The sequence below is a fragment of the Clupea harengus genome, chromosome 17 (assembly GCF_900700415.2).
Source record: "Clupea harengus chromosome 17, Ch_v2.0.2, whole genome shotgun sequence".
Lineage (NCBI taxonomy): Eukaryota > Metazoa > Chordata > Actinopteri > Clupeiformes > Clupeidae > Clupea > Clupea harengus.
This window is the reverse complement of record NC_045168.1, coordinates 7,174,638-7,201,721: the sequence shown is the minus strand read 5'-3', so window position 1 is coordinate 7,201,721 and position 27,084 is coordinate 7,174,638. Positions and strand designations below refer to the sequence as shown.

General features: G+C 45.4%; 1 protein-coding gene across 1 annotated transcript in view; it reads right to left on the bottom strand.

Annotated features, from left to right (window-relative positions):
• Positions 1 to 27,084, bottom strand: part of sspo (SCO-spondin) — a 98,440-nt gene that overhangs the window by 48,520 nt on the left and 22,836 nt on the right. Inside the window, exons 28-64 of the mRNA XM_042710239.1 lie at positions 26,835 to 27,071; positions 26,020 to 26,250; positions 24,850 to 24,972; positions 24,529 to 24,629; positions 23,960 to 24,185; positions 22,330 to 22,482; positions 21,744 to 21,884; positions 21,181 to 21,363; positions 20,760 to 20,910; positions 20,391 to 20,584; positions 19,079 to 19,195; positions 18,531 to 18,779; positions 17,290 to 17,417; positions 16,838 to 16,979; positions 16,237 to 16,407; positions 15,702 to 15,943; positions 15,584 to 15,605; positions 15,170 to 15,290; positions 14,521 to 14,734; positions 13,969 to 14,110; positions 13,606 to 13,773; positions 12,997 to 13,218; positions 12,696 to 12,851; positions 12,164 to 12,325; positions 11,579 to 11,743; positions 11,193 to 11,378; positions 9,319 to 9,441; positions 8,947 to 9,076; positions 8,438 to 8,563; positions 7,955 to 8,046; positions 7,289 to 7,468; positions 6,773 to 6,943; positions 1,993 to 2,245; positions 1,763 to 1,809; positions 1,336 to 1,506; positions 776 to 910; positions 271 to 413 (exon numbers count right to left, since the gene is read on the bottom strand). Coding sequence (XP_042566173.1) covers positions 271 to 413; positions 776 to 910; positions 1,336 to 1,506; positions 1,763 to 1,809; positions 1,993 to 2,245; positions 6,773 to 6,943; positions 7,289 to 7,468; positions 7,955 to 8,046; positions 8,438 to 8,563; positions 8,947 to 9,076; positions 9,319 to 9,441; positions 11,193 to 11,378; positions 11,579 to 11,743; positions 12,164 to 12,325; positions 12,696 to 12,851; positions 12,997 to 13,218; positions 13,606 to 13,773; positions 13,969 to 14,110; positions 14,521 to 14,734; positions 15,170 to 15,290; positions 15,584 to 15,605; positions 15,702 to 15,943; positions 16,237 to 16,407; positions 16,838 to 16,979; positions 17,290 to 17,417; positions 18,531 to 18,779; positions 19,079 to 19,195; positions 20,391 to 20,584; positions 20,760 to 20,910; positions 21,181 to 21,363; positions 21,744 to 21,884; positions 22,330 to 22,482; positions 23,960 to 24,185; positions 24,529 to 24,629; positions 24,850 to 24,972; positions 26,020 to 26,250; positions 26,835 to 27,071 — 5,918 coding nt within the window. The remainder of the gene's footprint in view (positions 1 to 270; positions 414 to 775; positions 911 to 1,335; positions 1,507 to 1,762; positions 1,810 to 1,992; positions 2,246 to 6,772; positions 6,944 to 7,288; positions 7,469 to 7,954; positions 8,047 to 8,437; positions 8,564 to 8,946; positions 9,077 to 9,318; positions 9,442 to 11,192; positions 11,379 to 11,578; positions 11,744 to 12,163; positions 12,326 to 12,695; positions 12,852 to 12,996; positions 13,219 to 13,605; positions 13,774 to 13,968; positions 14,111 to 14,520; positions 14,735 to 15,169; positions 15,291 to 15,583; positions 15,606 to 15,701; positions 15,944 to 16,236; positions 16,408 to 16,837; positions 16,980 to 17,289; positions 17,418 to 18,530; positions 18,780 to 19,078; positions 19,196 to 20,390; positions 20,585 to 20,759; positions 20,911 to 21,180; positions 21,364 to 21,743; positions 21,885 to 22,329; positions 22,483 to 23,959; positions 24,186 to 24,528; positions 24,630 to 24,849; positions 24,973 to 26,019; positions 26,251 to 26,834; positions 27,072 to 27,084) is intronic.

Below are 27,084 nucleotides of genomic sequence, written 5' to 3'. Positions count from 1 at the left end.
CGAGCATATACAAACACATGTAAAATGAGAGGGCAGAAAAGAGAGATAGGAAAAAACTGAAAAATAGACAATACTAAGAATGTTCTCACCCAAACAGTATTAATATAAGACTAACACCTAATAGTATTGATGTAATATTAATATTCTTAATATAATATTAGTATAATACCTTCACACAAACAGTATTATCTCAGACTGCTACAAGTTGAAACACACACACACACACACACACACACACACACACACACACACACACACACACACACACACCTGTAGAGCATGTCCCAGTGGGCACTGGCAGCCTGGCTTGCAGGTGGCATTTCTGTCTGGGTCATGTCCGATCTCAGCACAGGTGACCGCCTCTCTCACACACTCAGCCCACTCCTGACCCACAGGACAGGTCCTACTGTTTCCTGATGGAGGGAGAGGAGGAGGGAGAGAGCAATTAGAGAAATGGAGAGAGAAGAAAAAAGAAGAAGAAGAAAATGATAAAAATAGATAGAAGATCAAAATAGCAAACAGAGAGAGAGCATGTGTGTGTGTGTGTGTGTATGTGTGTGTGTGTGTGTGTGTGTGTGTGTGTGTGTGTGTGTGTGTTTGTGTGTGTGTGTGTGTGTGTGAGAGAAAGAGAGTCTGATGCTGAACCAGTCGACAGAATGGAGTGTGTAAATAGAGTACATTATCATTGGGTTGATATTATACACGACTAGCAGATCAATCTAAATGAATGTGACAGCAGATTGAGCTGTGTTCAGTAACATTGTTCTCTTCTCACCACAGGGCTGTAGGTTACAGGCACTGAACTGCTGGGAGGTTCCGTGGGTTCTGAACGGACCCCTGGTTCTGTTCCTGTACCCGCCACCACACGGAACAGAACACTCAGACCATGCAGACCAGGGCTGCTTTGAACCTGAGACACACACACAAGGACATGAACATCCATACAAACACACACACACACACAAGGACATGAACATCCATACACACGCACACACACACAAGGACATGAACATCCACACACACACACACAAGGGCATGAACATCCATACAAACACACACACACACACACACACAAGGACATGAACATTCATACAAACAAACACACACACAAACAGAAATATGCATACACACACAGACACAACCATGCACACTCTCTCTCACACATGCACACACAAACAAATACAAAGTGAAACAGGAACAGGATTCGATGCATCACAAATTCTGACCTGCAACCTCCACATTTTCAACTGGGCAGTGGTGACATGATGAGAATAATCTGACCTGACTGGCCATTTTATAATTCATGTCTTATGCATGTCTGTCCCCCTGTCTCACCGTGGCAGGGTTTGACACTGCAGGTGTCCAGCTCCACTCTGTCCCCCAGGCACGGCCGTCCCCCAAACGCCGCCAGTGGATCGGTCGCCGAGCGAAAGCGTCTCCGGATGCCGACGTCACACGTCCTGCTGCACGCGCTCCACTGAGTCCAGCTACTCCAACCACAGTCCACTGAGAGAGAGAGAGACAGAGAGAGAGAGATAGAGAGAGTGAGACAGAGGGAGAGAGAGAAAGGAAGAAACCATCAAAAACCATCAGAGAAAAACCATAGGGTGAAAGAGAGAGAGCACAAACATATTTAGGTGACATCGAGGTGGCAGGAGGGAAAGAGAAGAAAAGAATATTTCATGTTTGAAGTTTACATTATAAATTAGATTAGATCAGATTGTAAATCCTCCTCTCTCAAACTGCTATGCCTTTTACTCACCAGGGCACGGTGCTGTTCCACACGCCATCTCCCCATTTTGACAAGTACTGCATGGACATATAAGAAAACCAGGTCAGTGACAAGTCATTTATTCATTAGGCGGCCAAAAGAACTGTCACATCCATGTGCCAAATAAACTTTCTTTCTAAACCGTAAAAGCCAGATGGCTGCTTATATAAACAGTTTATCATTAACATATCAAAGGTGATTTATACATTATTGAAACCTACCAGTTGTTGCAGGCGTCTAGAGACACTGTGGTTCCTCGTGTGTAGACTGCCCCCTGGTGTAAGCAGGGGCACTGGCTGAGTGGCACACACGTGCTGTTGTACAGATAGAAGCCCGGGGCGCAGTAGCAGCCATCGTAGCACTCAGTGGCACACTCCACAGCGGCCGTCAGATCCAAACACACACGCGGGCACGCGCCACCCTGGGCCTGGCACTGCTCCATTATCAGGTAGGTCATGCCCTCTGGACAGGACCCTGATAGAGACAAGGGTACACACAGAGCAGTGACGTGCGGTGAGGTTCGTGGCTGGTGAGGCACTGACTCTTTCAGAGTCAAATTTACAAATACATAAACCCAATAAAGTATCTAAGATCACCATTCAATTGGCAGCTTTTACATTGACTACTGGTTGTTTTTCATATCAGCATTCTTTACACACACATAGGTAAGGTGCATACAGTAGGCAGCTGCTAGCTTGTGATGAACTCATGTGTAAATATTATGCACTCATGAATATGAACTCGTGAATATGAACTCTTTCTTACGAAGTAGCACAAGCACCCTGAGGGTTTTTCTACCTTTTCCCATCATAATTTTAAGAGTTAAATCGAGTAGACTATAACATCAGCTAGATAACCAGCTATCATTTCATGCAAATTGAACTCTTCCGATTAACTCGTAAGGTTATTAAGTGTCCTTAGCTAGCTATCGCAACGACCCGTATTAACGCCCGGGACCTATAAACGCCCTCACGCGGGTAAACGTTACTTAATATTGATTTCTGTATCTGTTAAGTTAACTGACTTGCGCAGGAATTAACTTGGCGTGAAAGAATAAGCGGAGCGTCTTTATAAGTATTTATTCTTTACAAGTGCATCGGCTTTATCCATCCGTCTCTGTGCAGCATAACATACAAGTTAACTTAACGACATGCATGTCATATCATATGAGAAACCGTAATACCTTACATATAACAGCCAATGGTATTACCGTAATACATTAAGAGCGTCATTCATTACGGATTTTAAACACCATACGCTCCTACCCAAAGGGGTATTTAACTTGTATGTGTGCACAAAATTGCAGTTGTACAGCGTTATTTAGTGTACTAGACAGCGATTTATTTCTGTGTGTACAAACCCTCATGGAACCAACTGAACAAATTCGATTTCGCGACGAGAATTTGTGAGGGTCATAGAGCTTTCCATAGACATATACAGGGTGTTTATTGGTTCCACCTAGCCTGGATACCAGACCGAACTTAGCCCCGCCCACAATTTTTTTGGTTGGGAAGTTCGGTCTGGCATTACTCCATTGAGGAGAAATTATCTGCGGCTCGATATCGGCCGTACCAATCAAATTGTTAAGGCGGGCTTTATACGATGATGGACAGATGATCAACAGTAACGTAACCAACCACGTCACCAACACACGAGTTGAATTCGTTTTCAACAAACATGGCTGCCGCTGGAGAGCTGAAATGTATAGATTCGAGTCCATTTAGACATTGACAGTGCATTCATTTTGAAAGAGGAACAGAGAAACGCGATTAAGGCATTTGTCAATCGAAAAGATGTTTTTGCCTTCCTTCCTACGGGATCCGGTAAAAGTGTAATGTATCAGCTGCCCCTGGTCACATTATACGTTGTTCTGATTGGTTGTAGGTAACCAATTGAGCGAAGAGGCATTTTTTCTCCTGGTTCGGTTGAAACACGCCCCATAATCACAGCCCAATGGAGCGATATCAGACTCATATTCTGACTAGAATTATGAGTATGACATCGTCAGGCTAGGTTCCACCTCCTGTATCAGCTAAATTTGCGTGTCGGTCTACACAACGGAAAAAAACTGAAAACACGTTTCAGTTGAAATCCAAACAAGTTACCAGTCCTAATCTAGACACCCACCGCTACTGAAATATGTAAGATTGATTGATTAAATATTTTTCGATCTATAAATGTTTTTAACACTTTTTTAATACCTGGGGCGTTAATAGGTATCTTTACGCTAATTAGCTAACGTAGCAACAGGATAACCATTGCAACCAGGAAACACAACTTCACTACAATTTAAGTTTAATTTCTCAAAATCAGCTCACCAATAAAAAGCAGTCTTGGGTTCAAAGTGATCACAACCACTTGTGTGATGTTAAATGGCTTCACATAGACATAAAACAATCCCAAGACAAATAATGGGAAATCAACGGAGCTGCCGCTATAAGTTCAAAACCAAATTTATTCTTGAGGTTCCAAACATGTTCAAAGCAATTTGGCTTTGAATGTGAGAAGTCGATCGAGTTATCTTCTCTCCCGTCGCTTGAAGCATACCTTTTAGCTCCGGCATTGGTCTCCCATTATTAATCATTTCACGTTTGGACTGAAAGTCCAGTTTTGAGAACTGCTTCAGCTTAGCAATACAATCTTCCATTTTCGCCGTCAAGTAGAAGTGTAGAAGAAGAGCAACGTTCCCCAGCATAACCCCGACAGGTGCGCTCTCGCACGCCCCCTTCATTGAGGCAGAGGTACTGTGTGCCTCACCTACATGATTTTTCAATGCGTTTTGAGCTCAGCTCAAAGGTTCTACGCATGCGCAAAACCCAGTTTGGAGCGATTGCGCAATCCTAGGTGAGGCACTGCCTCACTATCTCCCATAGACAATACATGGTGCCTCACCTGACCGCACGTCCCTTGTTTTCTCCCGTCTATTTGAATAGGACATGCGCAAATTCAGCGAATTCAGCGATTTTGATTATAAAAATGCTCGAAATTATTGGAATCATGCAGAAATTACACCTATACCACAGATTAGTAGAGAAATATGAATATTTATTTTATTTTAGAATAATTTTTTTTTTTTTTTACTTTTCAAGATGACAGGTTCTGCCTCACCTGCCTCATATGATACGTCCCTGACACAGAGAACACATGACATACAACACACACACACACACAGAAAACACACAACACACACATACACACACAAAGAACACATAACACACACAGAGAACACACAACACACACATACACACACAAAGAACACATTACACACACACACACAGAGTGAGAGAAATCATACACACACATGAAGACACACATAGAGAACATACACATATATACACTGCTGTGCAAAAGTTTTAGGCAGGTGTGAAAAAATGCTGTAAACTAAGAATGCTTTGAAAAATATAAACAATAAATGTTTATTTTTATCAATTTACAAAATGCAAAGTGAGTGAACAAAAGAAAAATCTAAATCAAATCAATATTTGGTGTCACTACCCTTTGCCTTCAAACTAGCATCAATTCTTATTGGTACACTTGCACAAAGACAGGGATTTTATATGATCATAGTGCGGTGTAGGATCAACCAATTATACCAAACAGGTGCTAATGATCATCAATTTCACATGTAGGTTGAAACACAGTCAGTAACTGAGACAGAAACAGCTGTGTAGGAAGCTTAAAACTGGGTGAGGAACAGCCAAACTCTGCTACCAAGGTGAGGTTGTGGAAGACAGTTTCATGTCAAAGGTCATACATGGCAAGACTGAGCACAGCAACAAGACACAATGTAGCTATACTGCATCAGCAAGGTCTCTCCCAGACAAAGATTTCAAAGCAGACAGGGGTTTCCAGATGTGCTGTTCAAGCTCTTTTGAAGAAGCGCAAAGAAACAGGCAACGTTGAGGATCGTAGACGCAGTGGTCGGCCAAGGAAACTTAATGCAGCTGATGAAAAACACATTAAGCTTATTTCCCTTCGAAATCGGAAGATGTCAAGCAGTGTCATCAGCTCAGAACTGGCAGAAACCAGTGGTACCCAGGTACACACATCTACTGTCCGGAGAAGTCTGGCCAGAAGTGGTCTTCATGGAAGAGTTGCAGCCAAAAAGCTCTACCCCGACATGGAAACAAGGCCAAGTGACTCAACTAAGCACCAAAACATAGAAACTGGGGTACAGAAACATGGCAGCAGGTGCTCTGGACTGATGAGTCAAAATTAGAAATATTTGTCTGTAGAAGAAGGCAGTTTGTTCGCCGAAGGGCTGGAGAGCGGTACAATAATGAGTGTCTGCAGGCAACAGTGAAGCATGGTGGAGGTTCCTTGCAAGTTTGGGGCTGCATTTCTTCAAGTGGAGTTGGAGATTTGGTCAGGATTAATGGTGTCCTCAATGCTGAGAAATACAGGCAGATACTTATCCATCATGCAATACTATCAGGGAGTCGTATGATTGGCACCAAATGTATTCTGCAGCAGGACAACAACCCCAAACATACAGGCAATGTCATTAAGAACTATCTTCAGCGTAAAGAAGAACAGAAAGTCCTGGAAGTGATGGTATGGCCCCCACAGAGCCCTGATCTCAACATCATTGAGTCTGTCTGGGATTACATGAAGACAGAAGGATTTGAGGAAGCCTACATCCACAGAAGATCTGTGGTTAGTTCTCCAAGATGTTTGGAACAACTTACCAGCCGAGTTCCTTCAAAAACTAGTGCAAGTGTATCTGGAAGAATTGATGCTATTTTGAAGTCAAAGGGTGGTCACACCAAATATTGATTTAATTTAGATTTCTCTTCTGTTCATTCACTGCATTTTGTTAATTGATGAAGAATTGATGAAAATAAACTGTTAACACTTCCATTTTTGAAAGCATTCTTAGTTTAGAGCATTTTTTCACACCTGCCTAAAACACAGTACTGTATATTGTGTCATATTTATGTAAGCTGAAAGGCAGAGGTTCAAGTCACTCTGCAATCACTGTCATACAAAGCAACAGGTCACCTGAACAGGGGTGGGAGTTGCAGTCGCGTGTCTGAATGTGTGGGCCTGGACAGGTGGCGCCCCCATACTGTGGGGAGGGGGAACTGCAGAGGCGCTCTCGAGTCTGTGCTCCAGAGTCACATTCCGACGAGCACAGGGACCATGGAGACCATTCTGACCAACCACCATTCACTGGAGCAAGACGGGGTTACAGAGGAAGATAACGACAGTTTAGAAGTTTAGTTTCAAGATTAACAATAGGTTGTTTTAATGAAGGAAAGTGATGTCAAAAGCCAAGTCATATTTCTATTCATTGAAAGTACGATTAAAGTGCATATGTTCTACATGTGTGTACAGCAACCGCAGAGTAACTGCTGTATTCAAATAATACGATTCATGGTGCCCTTGGCAGCGACTGGTATATTCTATTCACATGGATCACCTGGGAAGTGATTGGTGTATTTGTAGGTATTGACATTATTCACATGTACTGTTTACCTGGTCAGTGATTGATTATTCCTAAGTACTCGTGCTTACCTGGGCAGTACTTGGTGTTGCATGGCTCCTGCTCTTCAGCCTCCCCCAGGCAGTGGGTGCTGTCTGTGTGGTTGCAGCTCCTGAAGCGTGTCCTCAGCCCCACATCATCCACATGAAGGAAGCAAGTCTTACTGCACTCCGACCAGGAAGTCCACTCGCTCCATGGCGCCCCCTTCTCATCTGGGTAAACACAGGCATACACACTAACATACATATAGCACACTGACAGCTGAACTCTGAACTCTCTTTAGAACTTTACCAATCTCTGTCTCCTAACTGAACAGAAAAGGCCTGCAATGGCAATGGAGAGCTAGTGTAACTCTCTTCAGATACAGAGTTGGTTCTCAGAGAATACAGCAGAGGACAGCGTACCAGTGTGAGTGGGTGGGGTGTGTAGCCACCATGGTGAAACAAAAGCCCCAAACTCACTGTATTAGGGTGGCTAACCTGGTTAGCAAAGAGTGTAACAGCTTTAGCTAACATAAATTACTGTGTATTATGGTAGCTAGCCTGTTTGCAAAGGCACGTAAAAGCTATAACTAAATAAGCCTCTACATGACTCTACTGGGGTGGCTAAACTAGAGGGCTGGGTACCTTACCTGTTCAGAAAGGTGTGTAACAACTACAACTAAATGTACGCCCCTAAATTACTGTATTACTGCTAACCTGGAAGGCAGGGCGTGTAGCACTGTCGCACCTCAGTGGAATCTCCAGAGCACGGTTGAACTCTCACCCCTCCTGAGGGATTCACTGGAGACCTGAGAGCAGACGAGAGGTACTCATATCCATTCGTATTCGTATCAACCAGTTATTATTCCCTTAAACATGATGGCACTTATTCAATGCTGCTGCAGGATAAGTTCACATGATGAGATTTCTTATATCCCAGTTATTCACTTTTGCAGATGCTTTTATCTGACACCACTTACAGCTACTGTAACATTGTTATATACATAGCCTACATGACTGAACTCACATGAACACAAACAAGCTATTGGCACCTTGCTGTACCAAGTTTAGCTACCAGAACATGCATACCTCCATCTATTATTAGCACATCATGTTGGATTTGTTGGTTTGTAATTTAACTTAATTTGAACATAATTAGCATAATTTTGTTGTCTCCGTGGCTGACACACACACACATACCTGTAACGCTGGCGTAAACCAGTCCCACAGGTGCTGTCACATGGTGTCCATGGCGACCAAGCGGACCAATCACAGCTTACCACACATCTGGAGGGGTCACACAGGAAGTGGCCATCTTGGCATACACTATGATAGCGAGAAGAGAGAGCGGCAGCGTGAAACCATTTTGATTGAAGGTCAATAATAAAATTGTGATGCACACAGATAGGTAAAACTATCCCCCCCCCCGCTCAAAAAGCAGCTGAGACTAGAGGGGATCTCCACCAGCTCAAGGCCTGATCCAGGTCACCCCCGTGTACAACCAAGTCTAGAACAAGGCCAGCTCTGGGCCAAATCAGGGTCCAGGGTCAGCTAAGATCTGTCAGATATGGGCCACATCGGGGCTAGATGGAGGTCAGATATGGGCCACATCAGGGCTAGATGGAGGTCAGATATTGGCCAGATCCTGCCCAGAGTTGGCTGCTGTCTGGGTGACCAACCCTCAGGTTCTGTCCGTCTGCAGGACTCACCATGTGCTGCAGTTGCCCTTAGTGACGCTGTCCCCCGGTTGGAGGACCATGCCATCCCGTGAACACCTGCACCGACTGGCATTCACACAGCCACCATCTTGCATGTAGAGACCAGGAGGACAACGGCATCCTGGGAAAGCATTCAGATACACATACAAACACACACAAACACACACACACACACACACACACACACACACACACACACACAAACACAAACACACAGACGCATACATACAGATGCAAAGACACAGATACAACTCAAACAGACATACATGCATGCAGACATTATTTAGTGTTTGGTCCCTAGGTATGTATAACTGTAGGGAAGGTTCTAGTTTAACACAAGCAGTATATTGTAATGTGACCCACCTGCGACACAGATAGAGCTGCAGTTCCTCTCGGAGGAAAGTCCAGAGCAGGTCAAAGGGCACGGCTCCACCAGACCCCCCTGGCAGTCCGCTTCACTCACCACCACCATCCCATTAACACAACCTAACCACACCAACACAACACATTAACACAACCTAACCACACCAACACAACACATTAACACAACCTAACCACACCAACACAACACATTAACACAACCTAACCACACCAATACAACACATTAACACAACCTAACCACACCAACACAACACATTAACACAGCCTAACCACGCCAACACACAACACAGTTTACATTGCCTAACCACATCAACACAAAACATTAACACTGCCTAACCACACCAACACAGAACACAGTTAACACTGTGTAACAGAATCAACACAGAACACAGTTAACACAGCCTAACCACACCAACACAACACCTTAACACAGCCTATCATCAATGGCATATTATTAACACACAAACAAAAAATCATAAATATCATAAACATTCCTGAGCCCCATACAGTTTAGAAGCACTTTGCACTACATTTTACAATGTAACACCATAAGTAAGACCATATGTAACACCTTATAATTGTATGGTGTTATATGCCAATGTAAAACTAAAATAAACGTGGCATCATATAGAGGGTGTTGGTGACATTTTCAGTTACTGTCCTTAAATAAATAAGTGTGTGGGGAAAAGTATTGCCAGAAACTATCAATAATTAGTTTGGACACAGCAAAATAGCCAGATTAGACAGTGTGACAGGTTGATGTATTATGGCAATTATGAAACAAAGCCTCATTTATATCACATCAGCCAAGTGTCATGCTTGGCAGCAGGCGTAAAAGGTGAGAAATTAAATGACAAAATGACAGATAGAATTCCAAAAGTGAACAAACTACATAATACAAATAAGGAGGACTTTTACCCTATGCCCATGTATATGTGTTTTACCCTATGCCCATTGTTAGATTTCATTGAAATTGATATTTGTCATAGATATTTGGTATGCATAAATGGTCAGTCTACAGAGACATCAAAGCTGTCTCTTAATCCCATTAGGTCTGGTTCCTGCCATTTGTCTTAGAGCCATCAGGCCTGCATCCTGGTCCTTTGTATGAAGCCAGCTAGTTGATTGCCAAACTAGGTGTGGGACAGACATATGTATTAAATTAGGGTGAGAGTCCTAACCAGATTAATTAGCAGTCATCCCTTCAGTTCTGATACCTAACCCCAGACACACCATTTCCCCTCCCATACCTAAGGTTATTGTTTACATGTTAATTGTATTGTATAAGAGACGTGAGCCTCGGCTAATACTTTGAAAGATTCCTCTCGTATACCTCGGTATGCGAAGTTGATTGTTCAATTTGCACTGGAATAAACCATTTCTTGTTGAACACTTTCCCGAGTTCCTGACTACCTGCAAAACCGTAACCTTGGATCTAAGACGAAATTACGAGATCTTTCACCATGTATATGTGTTTTACCCTATGCCAATGTCTATGTGAGGACTTTTACACTAGGCCCATTGTGTCAGTGTGGTTACTCTGACCCCTCGCTTGTGTCATAGGCAGGTGATGTTGCTGACATTCACCAGTCTGAATGTGTGAGCTGCAGGACTGCATGTTGAAGGTATGTAGGTAATGTGGCTGCCATGGCGCTCACCTGTCTGAATGTGTGAGGTGCATGTATGTAGGTAATGTGGTTGCCATGGCGCTCAACTGTCTGAATGTGTGAGCCACAGGGTTGCGTATTGCGGGTATGTGGGTGATGTGGTTGCCATGGCGCTCACCTGTCTGAGGGTGTGAGCCGCAGGGCTGCGTGGTGCGGGTATGTGGGTGATGTGGTTGCCATGGCGCTCACCTGTCTGAGGGTGTGAGCCGCAGGGCTGCGTGTTGCAGGTCTGAGTCTGAAGGGTCATCCCCTCACAGTCGTGCCCCCCATTTTTGGAAGGGGGGTTGGAGCAGGAGCGGTTCCTCACCATCAGACCCCCACCACAGGACACATCACACGGGGACCAGGGGGTCCAATCAGACCACGCCCCATCCACTGGGAGATAGAGAGATAAGGGAAGGGAGAGAAGGAAAAGACAGAAAGAGAGAGAAGTGAGAAATAGAGATGCACATGAATCAAATAATGTGAGAGGTAGAGAAAGAATGAGTGAATGTACAATAGTGCGGTGCATGAGAGAGAGAGAGAGAAAGAGAGAGAGGGGGAGAGTGTGTGTGTGTGTTTACAGTACTCCTGACCTGGACAGGCCTGCAGGAAGCAGGCTCTGCTGTCGAACTGCGCCCCCCCACAGGCCCCCCCAGTCCTGGCGTCCCTGAGCACGTCCCTCTGGCGGAAGAGTGAGCCCAGACCACACGTCACACTGCAGCGACTCCACTGCGTCCACGCCGACATGATGCAGTCCACTGCAATCACAATGGGGTAGTCTTAGTGCCTAATCACCATAATATTATTAGTCCACTGCAATCACAGTGGGCTGCTCTTAGTATCAATATGTCACCATGTCAATCATGCATTCATTGCAATCTCAATGATCTCATCTTTGTATCTTCAGATCATCTTATTGTCAGTCGACTGTAATTACAATGGGCTGGTCTTAGTATCTTCAGATAATCTTTTACATTTTTTATATTGGAATTGTATTATGAGTTGCTTCTAAAAAAGGTATCTTCTTAGTATCTTGTAATGGGCAAATTACACAACACTAAACTATGGATGTGTACCAAAGAGAGGTCTGTTTTATACTTACAGCTCCATAGAGGAGATTTAAAAGCCTCTGAATGACACTGATGTACACATGCCCTTTGTCCTCCAGCTGCCCTTACCACAGTTGGTCTCGTCCGAGCCGTCTGCACAGTCCTTGTGCAGGTCGCATCTCTTGTCCAGGTGCACACATTCTCCACTGGAGCAGGTGAACTGCTTGTCTGAGCAGGGGGAGGGGCCTAGAGGGGTAGGTGTGACTGGCGCAGGTATAGGGGTTGGCATACCTGAGATAACACAACATTACTCTTTCACTAATTCAGACAGTATCTACAACTTCACCCTTTCACTCATTTACAGAGAATCTACAACATGATCCTTTCACTCATTCATAGAGAATCCATATGAAAGATTACGGAATACGGTTTAAAATACATGAGTGATCCTAGTAATGCCACTCTTCTGATTGGACGGATGCTAGATTCTATGACACTGAATTCTTAACTCATAAACTTATCAACACATGACACAAGATGATGTCATACTGGCACTGTACGCTCCATGTAAAGTCCAGAAGCAACCAGAACAAAATGACCACGACCTTGGCCCTGACTTGAACTTGACAATGACAGGTCAAAGGTCAAAGGTGTCCTTTACCACAGTGGTCTTCATCAGAGCCGTCCATGCAGTCCTCCCGCCCATCACACACCAGCGCAGCATCAATGCAGCCAAACACTCGGCAGGCAAACTGGCCCTCCACGCAAAGCACTCTGGGTAAACCACCATCATGGGGTGTTGAGGTGCCCAAACGACCTGCAGGCCAACAGACAAAATGGCAGAGAGACTTGATGACACACACACATACACACATATATATACAGTATCTGTAATGTAAGTGAACTTGGGTAAAAGTAGCTGCTAGATGTAATGTCTTGCCAGATGGCTGTAGAAACTGCACCTGGTGTGGTCTTTAGTCCTGGTCGTCCTGTGTAGGCCGTAGGGGTGTGGAGCCCAGGGGAGTAGGATGGGGTGACTCTGGATCTGGGGGTGGTGACCCTGTGCACACCCGGTTCACCTGTCACTACAGACACGTCTGGGCGGACGCCAGGGGCTCGTGTGGTCAGCACTCCTGGACTTCCTGTGTATACTGTCTGGTTCCGAACCCCAGGGGAACCTGTGCCTATTGGAAGGACATAGGGTACAGGTACGATTAGCATTACATCTGCATATAACAAGCTGAGTGTACATTACATTACATCTGCAACAAGCTGAATGAATGGGTATTTAGAAAACACTGTCTATATCTATGTCCCTGTCTATATCTATATCTATGTCCCTGTCTATATCTACATCTACTATATCTATGTCTATATCAATGTCTATATCGGTCTCTATACCCTCACTGGCAAAATGTCTGTGGCCTTGGTCTGGCCCTGGTCTGGTGCAGATGTGGTAGATCAGTGCCGGATCAGTGCCGGATCAGGGCCAATGACATCTCTCTCCTGCAGAGACAGCTGCTCTCTAGGTTGAGCCCTAGTCTCTCTACATCACAGTGCGCCTCTCTCACCACAGCCCAGTTCATCCGAGTGATCCAGGCAGTCGGGGCGGCCGTCACACAGCACGGCGACAGGGACACACTCTCCGCTGGAGCAGGCAAACGTGCCGCTCACACACCTCGAGGGTGTGATCACTACTGGGGCTGCACTCGTCACACTACTGGGGGTCACGAGGTCAACTGGAGAAATAAAACAGATACAGGAACAAGGATGTAAATAGTGAATTTGTAAATTAAATGTATGTCTGAATAAAATGTAATCTGTATCCAATGTGATATGCCTTATTTAGACTTTCCTGCGCCCACTTTAGTAAAGCTGCATATTTAGTGGTATTGATTAAAATCCCAAACATAGACCCTCTGTGACCCTCATACCTTCTCTGCAGCCTAAGATCTCCACACGCAGATAGAAGGTATGTCGGTACTCCACTGGTATGATACGCAGGTACCGCGCCCTCACCAGTCTGTTCAACCAGCGCGTCACCGGTTTCATACCTACCATCCGCACTTCAAACACCTAACACGTGCGAATATGCGCGCACACACACACACACACACACACACAGACACACAGACACAAACACACAGCAGTTCAAGAAATATCTACCTTTATTGCAAAGTTCCCACATATGTGCAATTACACCTAACTAAAAACATTTAACCGGGAATAAGAATGAATTATATCATCACTAATTGGCATTTACATATACTGTGCATGTTGTAGAGTGCAAGGGGAGTTGTGCGCTATGTGTCCGTGTATGTGTGTGATGTGGTTTCTCCCCATATGTGTATGTGTATATATGTATGTGTGTGTGTCTGTGTCTGTGTGGGTGTGTGCGCTAAAATATATTTGTTGACTAAAAACCTCTCAGAAATAAAATCACAGGGAATTATGATCCAGGTTGTCTACTAGATACTGCTCTTCACCTTAGGCGTGTCGCCTATCCTGCCGCTGTCTGTGTAGTCGGTGAAGTGGCTTTCCACCAGGGCAACAGCCAGGCGGTACTTGGTCAGGTAGCCCCACATGCGCTCACTGCCCTGGGTCACCATGCCCGTCACCCACATGGGCTCCAAGAAGTCCACCTGGAAGTAGGGATGAGGGTCGCTGGGTAATGGGCTCCACCCGGGCTCCATGACAGGACTGAGGGGGAGATCCACACGAAACTGCTATTAATGTGATTGATTTCTATTTGTATAATTCAGTCTTTTGTGTCATCCCTTCATTAAATAATAGCAGGACATGTACATTAGCATACACATATACATTTGCATACACATCACTGATAGAGTATTGCCCAAACCCCTTTGGCAGCCCTACATTCTGACTTAAGCAAACCTCTTTCTCTCACATGTACATAGTCATCTCAAGGCATCCCAGGTAACAGCTGCTACTGAGATGTACATGTGCGACAGTAGAAATAGATCTAGATATCAAACCTCTATACTATTCTATTCTATTCTATTGCAATCTATTATTCATTTCCTCAGAGGTATGCTGTTTGCTACTGAAGGATCTAAGCCATTGTAAAGCATTTGTCTAAGGGAGGCTTGCTCTGCTCGGATGGGACCCACTCACACGTTAGGGAAGACGTTGAGACGTCCCCCATCGGCAGGGTTGTTTGGACGGTTGGTGGACGAGGTCAGCTGACCGTAGTGGATGCTGCCATCCTCCATACCCAGTGCTGAGGAGCACACTCCTGGACACACAAGAGAGGTTATGTAACTATGACGAGAATAACATCCCATAATGTCCCATAACAACTCCTTACCCCTTAGTGTTACTGACTGCATGAAGCTATCATGTGATAGCAGCATGCAGTGGTTTAATGTATGGGCATTAGCAGCCAACAGCAACCACTGATAGTATCTGCTGTGCTATGAGTTTTTAAATCATTATGTGACATAAGAGTGGCATTTGAATTTCAAAGTGGCTTTTCTGAGAGCCAGACTGAGTTTTCATCCTTGAAAGGACAAAGCACATCATACGTACTTCTATACCCAGGTCCACCTTCCTGTCAAACAGACAAAAAAAAAGAAAGTTTTAAAACCAAAATGGCATGATTACTATGTAGTGTATATCCTAAAGTAAATCTGAAGTAAAGATTTACCGTGGGTGTTGGGGAGGGTCTGGTCCTGGCAGCAGTAACTGGGGCAACGCCAGGCGTCCTGAGAGGTAGAGGGCTAGGGGTGATGGGTTTGGGGGGGGTGCAGCCCTTCTCATCCGCCCCGTCAGGGCACTGAGTCACCCCGTCACAGCGCTGTGCTGCATCAATACAGACCCCTGGTGGTGGACAGGAGAACTGACCTGTGGCACACCCATGGGGACGAAGGGTGGTGGATGACTGGGTACCTGTGTTGGACATGAAAATCACACAGAATGAAAAGTCATATGAAAGTCACACAGAAAGTAGATCTGAGCAGCACGCACAAATTACATTAAACTGGCTGTTTAAGAAGAGTGAGAGGATTCTGGGGGCAGAGTGAAAATGTCAATAACGTCTAGCTGGAGTTCTGTAATGACACATAGGATTCAGGTAATTCCGAGGGAAATAATAAAGGGCTTGAAATAATGTGGGAATGCCATGGGAATTCTGCTGGGAATTCTGTGTCCTTTAAGTGTAGGTGGGGAATTCTCTCTCTCACCACAGTGGCGCTCGTCTGAGCCGTCCCCACAGTCGTTGACTCCGTTACAAATGACCCCCCCGGGTCCGGCCGGAACACAGCGTCCATTCTCACAGCGGAACTCCCTCTCTCTGCACGGCTTAGGGGTGATGGGAGACAGAGAGGGAACAGGGGTGGACAGCCAGTGGTATCCTATACAGGGACACAGGGGGGCAGATTATGTGTGAGTGTCATACTCTTTATGTGTGAGTGTCATATCCAGCCAATGGTATCCTACACAGGGAGACAGGGGGGCAGATTATGTGTGAGTGTCATATTCTATCCAGACAGTGTAAATACAGCAACACAGTGTGCTCAACACCCATAAGGAAGGAGACTGATGTGTGAGACACAGAGTTGAACATTTAGTGTCTGAAGCTAGATGGAGATGGAGAGTAAATATATGTGTGGGTGTGTGTGTGTGTGTATGTGAGTGTGTGTGTGTGTGTGTGTGAGAGAGAGTGTGTGTGTGTGTGTGTGTGTGTGTATGTGAGTGTTTGTGTGTGTGTGTGTGTGTGTGTGTGTGTGTGTGTGTGTGTGTGTGTGTGTGTGTGTGTGTGTGTGTGTGTGTGTGTGTCTTTACCTGACTCACAGCCCATCAGTTCCACTCGCAGGTAGATGCCGTTCTGAAAGTCGTGAGGCAGCACACGCACAAACCGAGCCGACACCATCCTGTCCAATCGCGTCTGAGCTACCCCACGGTCGTCACGGTTACCCAGGAACACCTGAACACCACACAGTCAGATGGATAACTATGTAAGGAGGGAAGCATGTATGGCGAGCAAAGCTGCACAGCATAGTGAAAAAATATGTGCAATACAATTCACAAGTTCATTTCATAATGGTGAAACCATTACCACCACCATTTAATATGAAACAATGTTGGACATACTGTATCTGCCGCTTAAATCCCAACATCCTAAATAATTTTTTTGTGTTTTGTCTGAAGTATGTGAAATAACACACGCACGCACGCACACACACACACACACACACACACAGCCACACACACACTCACAAAGCTCTGGCTAGTACCTTGGCTTTAGGGCGGGCGTCAGTGATGAGCTCTTTGTAGGTGAACCACTGCATACCATCAAAGCTGAACTGAAGGTAGAAACTAGACACAAAGGTGCCAAACATCCCACCTCCTTGTGTTAGTATGCCTGAGGCAAGGCACAGAGGGACCAAGACACAAACAGAGAGGAGGATAGAGAGAGAGAGAGAAAGAGAGACAGAGAGAGAGAACCGTAAAGTCATTATCTCAAAAAGACTAACTTATCTCTGATGAATGATAAACTGTTATGTGCACTGTCTTTGTCTACTGATGTCAAGAGCTCCTGTGCATGTGAAGGTGTGAAGGTCTGGACTGTGATTATGTAACATCACATGTGATATTGTAACCCCACCTGGTGTGACTGAGGCTCTGTTGTGATGCAATGTGTTGTATCTGTAATGTGATGGTCCCTGTGATGTTCTATTTGTAATGTTATGGTACCTGTGATGTTCTATCTGTTCTATGTTCTATCTGTAATGTGATGGTGCCTGTGATGTTCTATCTGTAATGTGATGGTACCTGTGATGTTTTATTTGTAATGTGATGGTACCTGTGATGTTATATCTGTAATGTGATGGTGCCTGTGATGTTCTATCTGTAATGTGATGGTGCCTGTGATGTTCTATCTGTAATGTGATGGTGCCTGTGATGTTCTATCTGTAATGTGATGTTCTATTTGTAATGTGATGGTACCTGTGATGTTATATCTGTAATGTGATGGTGCCTGTGATGTTCTATCTGTAATGTGATGCTCTATCTGTAATGTGATGGTACCTGTGATGTTCTATCTGTAATGTGATGCTCTATCTGTAATGTGATGGTACCTGTGATGTTTTATTTGTAATGTGATGGTACCTGTGATGTTCTATCTGTAATGTGATGGTACCTGTGATGTTTTATTTGTAATGTGATGGTACCTGTGATGTTCTATCTGTAATGTGATGGTGCCTGTGATGTTCTATCTGTAATGTGATGGTGCCTGTGATGTTCTATCTGTAATGTGATGGTGCCTGTGATGTTCTATCTGTAATGTGATGTTCTATCTGTAATGTGATGGTGCCTGTGATGTTCTATCTGTAATGTGATGTTCTATCTGTAATGTGATGGTGCCTGTGATGTTCTATCTGTAATGTGATGTTCTATCTGTAATGTGATGGTGCCTGTGATGTTCTATCTGTAATGTGATGGTAACTGTGATGTTCTATTTGTAATGTGATGGTACCTGTGATGTTGTGGGACTTCAGCAGGTCTATCTGCAGGTATGGCGGCTCCCTCCCGGCTCTCTGTCCCACTGGTGCCCCTGGTGGGAGGTCATGGTACTGGTGTGGTTCTGGACTCCAGCCCTGCATGTCACTGTGGTAGTCGTAACCATGGAGACGCCCTGCCCAGGGAGGGTGCCCCTGCTGGTGGGACGAGGAAGTGAAGCTGGCCGAGGGGAGAGACTGAACCCCCAAAGGAGCCCAGCAGTCATCTGGGGGACAGAGAGACGGGGAGAGAGAGAGAGAGATGCAGAGAATGGGAAGGAAGGGGAGAGAGAGAGAGGGAGACAAAGAGTGAGAAAGAGAAAGACAGTGAAGCACAGATAGAAGTAAAGACAGAAAATCAGATAGAGAGAGGAAAGTAGGAAAGTGTGGAGAGTGCAAATTGAGACCACATGACCACATCAGGTGCAGCCATTAAAACATCAACAAAATGACAAACAATACAAACCGTTTCACTGTATTAGCTGTTCTTTGCTTAAGTATGCTTAAGAGTGTATACTTCACTGACCTTCAGGAGGAAGAGGGTAGGTGGGAATTGTGGGAATGGCGCCCCCTGGTGTACTGGAGGTCTTTGCACTAATTGGAATAGTGGCTGGAGTTGTTCCTGAGATTGTAGTATTGCCACCTGAAAGACATATCATACAAATCTCCAGTGAAAATAAACACATCTTGTTGTCATCTGTTTTCTTCCCTGAAGGACGTACATTTAACATTCTCATTTTTATTAAGGGATTAATCAGATTAATCAATACCTGCTGTGCAGTGACACACAGACACATAGTGTATTTTCTAGAATGTGAATTCTCATACACTCCATGACAGCTGTTGATATTCTGCTCTATTCTGGGGCACCGCTGTGGGCCAGATTTGCTGTGCTAATATTTGCCTGTTTGCTCACCTTTGCGTTCACAGTAGCAACACCTGTCTCCTTCACCTGGTACCAGTGTGTATCCCTGAGTAATAGACAGAGAGAAGGCTGTTAATTCTGCTGGCTACTGATTGCCCTCACACAAACAGAGAGAGAGAGAGTGAGTGAGAGAGAGAGAGTGAGTGAGAGAGAGAGAGGTAGAGAGAGAGAGAGTGTGTGTGTGTGAGAGAGAGAGGTAGAGATAGAGAGAGAGTGTGTGTGTGAGAGAGAGAGGTAGAGAGAGTGTGTGTGTGAGAGAGAGGTAGAGAGAGAGAGTGTGTGTGAGAGAGAGAGAGAGGGGTAGAGAGAGAGTGTGTGTGTGTGAGAGAGAGAGGTAGAGAGAGAGAGTGTGTGTGTGTGTGAGAGAGAGAGGTAGAGAGAGAGAGTGTGTGTGTGAGAGAGAGAGGGAGAGAGAGTGTGTGTGTGAGAGAGAGAGAGAGAGAGTGTGTGAGAGAGAGTGTGTGTGTGAGAGAGAGAGGTAGAAAAGGCTGTTAGCTGTGCCAGCTGTTGCACAGAGAGAAGAGCAGGTGTGTGAGAAAGGGAGTGTGTGGAGAAACAAGCATTTGGCAGCAGGGCGGAGCAGGATGACTGAGAGGAGATCACAGAAGAAAAGAGAGGGGAGATTGGGCATGGAAAAACAACACACACACACACACACACACACACACACACGCATGCGTACTTGCTTGTGCACACACACACACACACACACTCGCTTGTGCACACACACACACACACACACTCGCTTGTGCACACACACACTCACACATGTTCGCAAACACACACAAACACAGACACACACACACACACATATCATCATCACATACACACATACCCACATAGAGAGAGAGAGAGAGAGAGAGAGAGAGAACAGCATGTTCACACACACACACACACACACACACACACACACACACACACACACACACACACACACACACACACACCTGTGGGCATCCAGTCATGGTATATGGGCAGTAGTAGGCACACTGCACCGTGAGGTTGGACAGACACTGGCACATCTGACACTGGGCAGTCCTCCAGCGGTCACCAACACCATGAGAAAGTCCCTGGAACTCACACTCATCACACAGGCCCGTCTGACAGCTGATCAAACAGACAGCACACATATACAGAGAGAAGCACAAACACACATTATTTCAAACATATGTATGACATAATACCACACATAAAGACCAATTTAGACCAGATAAAATAAAGACCAGAAAAAAGACCAATTTATTCCATTTTCCTTCCAAATTTTATGGTAAGGAGCTCTTACCGCCGTGCCTTCCGGTAAATTCCGCGGCACTGCCTCCCGTTGCCATGGGTACTGGGGTTGTTGGGACTGCGAAAGGACCACTGCACGCTCTGCACCCCACACGGCCCCAAACACTCTCCCCATGGGGACCAGGCCGTCCAGCCACAGTGCACTATGTAATAGACACGCATACACACACATGAACACACACATAAACACACACACACACAGCATTCACACAAACACATAGAGAAACACACAAATACAAAAACATAAACACACACACACACACACATAAACACAGCATGCACACAAACACATCCACAAACACACAAAAACACAAACGTACACACACACACATACAAACACACACAATACAACAATACAAGATCCTCAAGTTTCCAAGTTTGTTTACAATGTGATGATAGTGGTGATGACTGACCTGCGCACTCTGGGTTGGGCTGGCAGTCCTGCGGCCTCCCTCTCACACACGTGCAGATCTCACACCCCAGCTTCACCTTCTGTCCCGGCCAGTAGCGCACCCCAGACTCCTCACACACACACTCTTCCGCCGACACACACTTCTGTTCATGGTTCATCACTAGGCCATCCGGACACCAGCAGCCTGTGTGTGTATATGTGTGTGTTTAGGATGTTAAGTTCCTCAAGGAGACTGTAAGTGTTCCTGTGTTCCTGTATATGTGCAAGTAGTAGTGTAGTGCACTAGTAGTAATAGAGAAGAGTGAGTATACTGTAATCCAAACAACGCTTTATTCCCGCTTGTTATATCCCTCAGGACATCCTCTTTGTCTTCCTCTCCTGCCCCCTACCCCTCCAAATTCTCTTCATAGCACCCCTCAGAGGCGTGAGTAGCACCCAACAAGCAGGCTAAAACACACACACACACACACACACTTACACACACACATGAGCAGCACCCAACAAGCAGGCTAAAACACACACACACTAAAACAAGATGGAGGTGAGTGAGGAGGGGTGACCCACCTGTGAAACACTTGGACTGATGCTGACACGAGGCTCCCCGGGACACATGAGCACAGCTCAGGGCACAGGAGCTGCAGTTATGCCACACCAGACCAGCTGCGCACGACACATTACCGCCACAGCCGTCCTGAGGACAGGGCTCTGGAGAAAGACAGACAGACAGATGGACAGACAGACAGACAGACAGACAGACAGACAGACAGACAAACAGACAAATAGACAGACAGACAGACAGACAGACAAGTACGAGAGAGAGAGTGTGTGTAAGAAAAGAGAATAGATGGAAAGAGAGCGTAGGTGAGAAGAGAGATTCTCATTTTACTTTTACTGGCAGTGATACTTTTCAAATAATCCTTGGACTTTGACAACAGAAATCACCACGCACACAACATCCAATTTAAACTTGAAAAACATGATTTGATTATAGCATTGCATATGACCTAGGTGTCTTTGCCTATGCCTATGTCATGCATGGCATATTATATCATCATATGCGGTCTATGAATGTAATATCTGTTCCAAAGATCACAGTGGTTAAATCAATGTATAGTGTGGTCTGTGGCAGACAGTGGTGCTGGCATCTTACTGATTTCGGTGGCGAGGGCTGTCTCTCCTGGAAGCTGACTGCAGTGTCGGCCACCATTCTGGGGGGGCACACACTCCCGCCGGCGCACCTCCACCCCCCCACACCCCTTACTGCAGTTAGACCACGAGACCCATGGCAACCAGTATCCATCAACTGACAAAGAGAAAAAGAGCTACAATATAGTTTACGCTCAAAGCATGGACACTGATTACAAAAGGTGAATCTGAATTTAAAACCTGTTAGATCAGAAGCGCCCCCTAGCGGGATCGCCGGCGATCCAGAGCTGATATCGTCTTAATTATGTGTATGTAGTCACAATAATAAAAAACATTTCACCATAAACAGTATTCCATCTTAATAAGCACTTATACCGCCACAAGCACACGTAATATCAAATGCCTATGTCCAACTGGATGTGCCCCCTGCTATGCGCACAGTTTTGATGCCTAATCAAACTAATCGTCCATTTAAACATGCTATCTTTGCCAAAATGTCTTGTTTTCTGCCATGAAAAAATCGTAGACTGTCCAAACAACTAAATGATGACACTAGTTTAACTTAGGATATTATTGTGGTTTATTTATGTACTTACATCACAGCTCAAAACGCATCTCCATTTCCCATATCATATGATCTCAATCTTCTCAAACTCCTTTTGGCCATGACAAATATTTATTTTCTAAAACATACCTGACTAATCAAAGCCATATATCTCTTCTACGAAACTGTGTAGTTATTATTGGCCACAGTACATTTTATTCCTTGTTCTACCGTAATTTTCATGTCTAGTGCCCACACTTCCACTTAAAGATGACCGCGTACAAAAATGTCTGTTTCTCCAATCCAGTCACTAGAAACTGATTGATACCTATTCTATCCAATAGTACTAATTTTCAGGTTTAAAATGATAAGCCCATTGCCTGCCATACTGTACATACATACATACATACATACATACATACATACATGATAATATGGATCTATATGGATTTGGGTAGGTTGTTGGGTATATTTTGGAGAGGCTATAGACCATCATATATATTCTAGGAAAATATAATATATAAGAAAATATAATATATTACACTGAAATTAATTCAAATGGTTTTCTGTAGTACAGAACTCAAGAAAAAAGTATGAATGCTTGATATACAGTGACAGGTATTTGCTTTTGTATTTGGTGAATTTGAAGAGGTTATGAGACACTTGGAGACGTCTAGACACCATATCGAAACTGATGTAAACTTTTGTTTATCTGCTTCAAATTTTGTACACACACTGTCAAGATGTTGTTGAATCAGGAAATGTAAATGTTAGTTTGCTAGGACGTCCAAAACCCAGTTCTACACTGAAACAATAGGCGTTTATGTTTTTTTCTGACAAATGTTTTACTTCGGCTGCTCTGAAATGTAAACTAAAATGACATAATAAAAAACTTTGACTAATTGCAGTTGATGGCCCAAGTGACTTCTTTAAATAAAGGCTGTATAACAGAATTTGTGTCCGTTCTTTTTTAGTGGTAAGTCAGATTTGTTGTTTGCTCTGGGTGGCATCAACACAGGCACATATAACACATCTGTGAAATCTGCAAGAACACACAGTAGTGTAAAGGAGTTACCCACAGCACCCTCACCTGGACAGGAGTCCTTGAAGCACTGCTGTCGCTCTGAGTCCTCTCCCCTGCAGTACCCCAGAACGCCCCCCAGGGGGCAATGTCTGTGGCGGATCATGGAGCCTGCCCCACACGAGTGGCTACAGGGGCTCCAGGGACCCCAGATGCCCCAGCTCCTGCAGCCCTGCTCATCAGAGGGACCCCCAGGCCGAGGCACGTCAGGGCAGTCTGGGACCCCATTACACACCTGTCCCAAAAACACACGCACACACACACACAACCCTTACACTTAACAGTACTGAGTGAAACACTTCACCTCACACGTCACACGTCACTCGGGAGTCGTGGTGCTCTGTTTTTGTAAATAGTGAAGAATTATTTGTAACCTAAAAATAAAACAGTTGCTGCAGACAAAGGGATACCAGCAATGTTATGGTTCAGCCTTGAGGACCTCCCTTCCTCAGCCTGTTTAGAGTCAGTCAGTGACTCTCAGTGGCACTATGACAGTGGGTGTGCTGCTTAGCTAACATGCTAACCACTAGCAGGGCTGAGTGCTACCTGTGCTGGTGTTTGTGTGTGTGAACTCTCACCGCTCTGAAGGGAACACAGCCTCCATCCTGACAGGTGAACTCAGGACAGGTGTGAGTGTTGTTCCTGTCACCGGGGGGAACGGTGGTTGGAGTTATCTTGTCTGTTTGAGAGAGTCATGGTCACTGAGTCAGACAGGGAGCGTTCCACATGCACAACCATGAGACTAGATAAACATATCACAAATACTGGAGTTATACTCCATAAAGCATTACAACACAGTGAATGTCAGGATTTACAGCCTCTGTAAGTATTGCAGTGTAACAGTGATGAGATTTTTCTGTGATTGTTTTATGTTTTCATGTTTCCCTCCAACAACTCACCACAGAGCAGCTCGTCTTCGCCGTGAGGGCAGTCAGGTGCACCATCACACACTTGCGACGCGTTCACACACGTGCGGTTATCACAGGCGAAGCTGCCCACACACGCCGGGATCCGCACCGAGCCTGCATCACACACAAGACAGGGGTCAGTGTGTGTGTGTGTGTGTGTGTGTGTGTGTGTGTGTGTGTGTGTGTGTGTGTGGGTGTGTGTTTGTGTGTGTGTGTGTGTGTGTGTGTGTGTGTGTGTGTGTGTGTGCACCGAGGCTGCATCACGCACAAGACAAGATGAGAGGCTCAGTGTAACTCCACTGGGTAATCCCAGCATATGCTGTGAGTTTGTGTGTGTTTGTGTTTATGTGCGTGTGTTTGTAGATGTGCCCCTTTTTCCGCTTCCATCTCTCACCCGATCCATCTCTCTGTATGCATAACGTGTGTGTGTGTGCAGTGTGTGTGTTTGCAGTGTGCGTTTCAATCCTCACCACAGGTATCCATGCTCTCATCTGACCCGTCCCTGCAGTGTGTGTGTGTGTGTGTATATGTCCGTGAGTGTTTGTGTGTGTGTGTGTGTGTGTGTGTGCGTGTATATGTCCATGAGTGTGTGTGTGTGTGTGTGTGTGTGTGTGTGTGTGTATATATGTCCATGAGTGTGTGTGTGTGTATATGTCTGTGAGTGTGTGTGTGTGTGTGTGTATATGTCCATGAGTGTGTGTGTGTGTGTGTGTGTGTGTGTGTATATGTCCGTGAGTGTGTGTGTGTGTGCTTCCATCCTCACTACATGTGTCCACACTCTTGTCTGACCCGTCCCTGCAGTGTGTGTGTGTGTGTGTATATTGCCATGAGTGTGTGTGTGTGTGTGTGTGTGTGTGTGTGTGTGTATGTCCGTGAGTGTGTGTGTGTTTCCATCCTCACCACAGGTGTCCACACTCTCGTCTGACCCGTGCCTGCAGTGTGTGTGTATGTGTGTGTGTGTGTGTGTGTGTGTGTGTGTGTGTGTGTATATGTCCGTGAGTGTGTGTGTGTGTGTGTGTGTGTGTGTGTGTGTGTGTGTGTGTGTATATGTCCGTGAGTGTGTGTGTGTGTGTGTGTGTGTGTGTGTGTGTGTGTGTGTGTGTGTGTGTGTGTGTGTGTGTGTATATGTCCGTGAGTGTGTGTGTGTGTTTCCATCCTCACCACAGGTGTTCACACTCTCGTCTGACCCGTCCTTGCAGTGCTCTTCCCCGTCACACAGCTGCTGGTACAGGATGCACTGGCCTCCGCTCTGGCAGGGGTACTGGCCTGGCGGGCACCTCTTAGGGCACTGCTGCTCGTCACTGCCATCCAGGCAGTCCGTCTCCCCATCACAGCGCCACGCCAGAGGAGTGCACTGCCCATTGGAACAGCGGAACTCATGCCGCCCACAACCTAGGGACAGGAAGAATGGATGATGGGTATTGTAGTTTTACAATCATCCTGAAATTAAAACACTGGGATGAGGAACATCTACCATTAGATACATATGTGCTGACTAGCTGAGGGCGAGACTGGCAGCCTCTTGGTGTCTCTTCAGCTCAATATCAAGTTAATCTGATTCAAGAAGATTGAAGTTAATTCAATTTAAATTCATTTTAGTCCTCACAATACCGTACATAGTGTGACCAGGTGTTTAGCTTTATATTGTACTGCAATAGCCTGCACAGCCTTTTGACCCTTTGTCCCGCATCCAGCATATGGAGGTAATGTCCTGCATTTTCATTGGTCATTTGGGTTTTAATTGGCAGAAATGGAATCGACAAAGTATAGGTGTTCATGAGCCAAAAGGCAGAAGATAATATAATGTTTTTAAATCAGTTTTAGGTTAAACTCTCAGCAGTGGTAGCATGTCCTACACTGTGTCACACAAAATACTCGTCCCACATTTGGTCTGTTTGCATCTGGTCACCCTAACTGTACATACCCTCATTTCATGATGTAAGACAGTGCAGTCCACCAGATGGCGCTCCATGTACCTTTAGCAGGGCAGATGATCTCATCTGTGCCTGAGGGACAGTCCTTGTGTCCGTCACACACTCTCTCAGGTGCGACACACTGGCCCCCTGGGCACTGAAACTCTCCGAAGGGACACACACACCCTCTTTCGTCGCTAAAGTCCCCGCAGTCATCATGGCCGTCACAGCGGTGGAGGTAAGACACACACCGCCCACCGGAGCAACGGAACTCTCCCTCACGACACACTTCTCCACAGTCTGAATCCGCAGC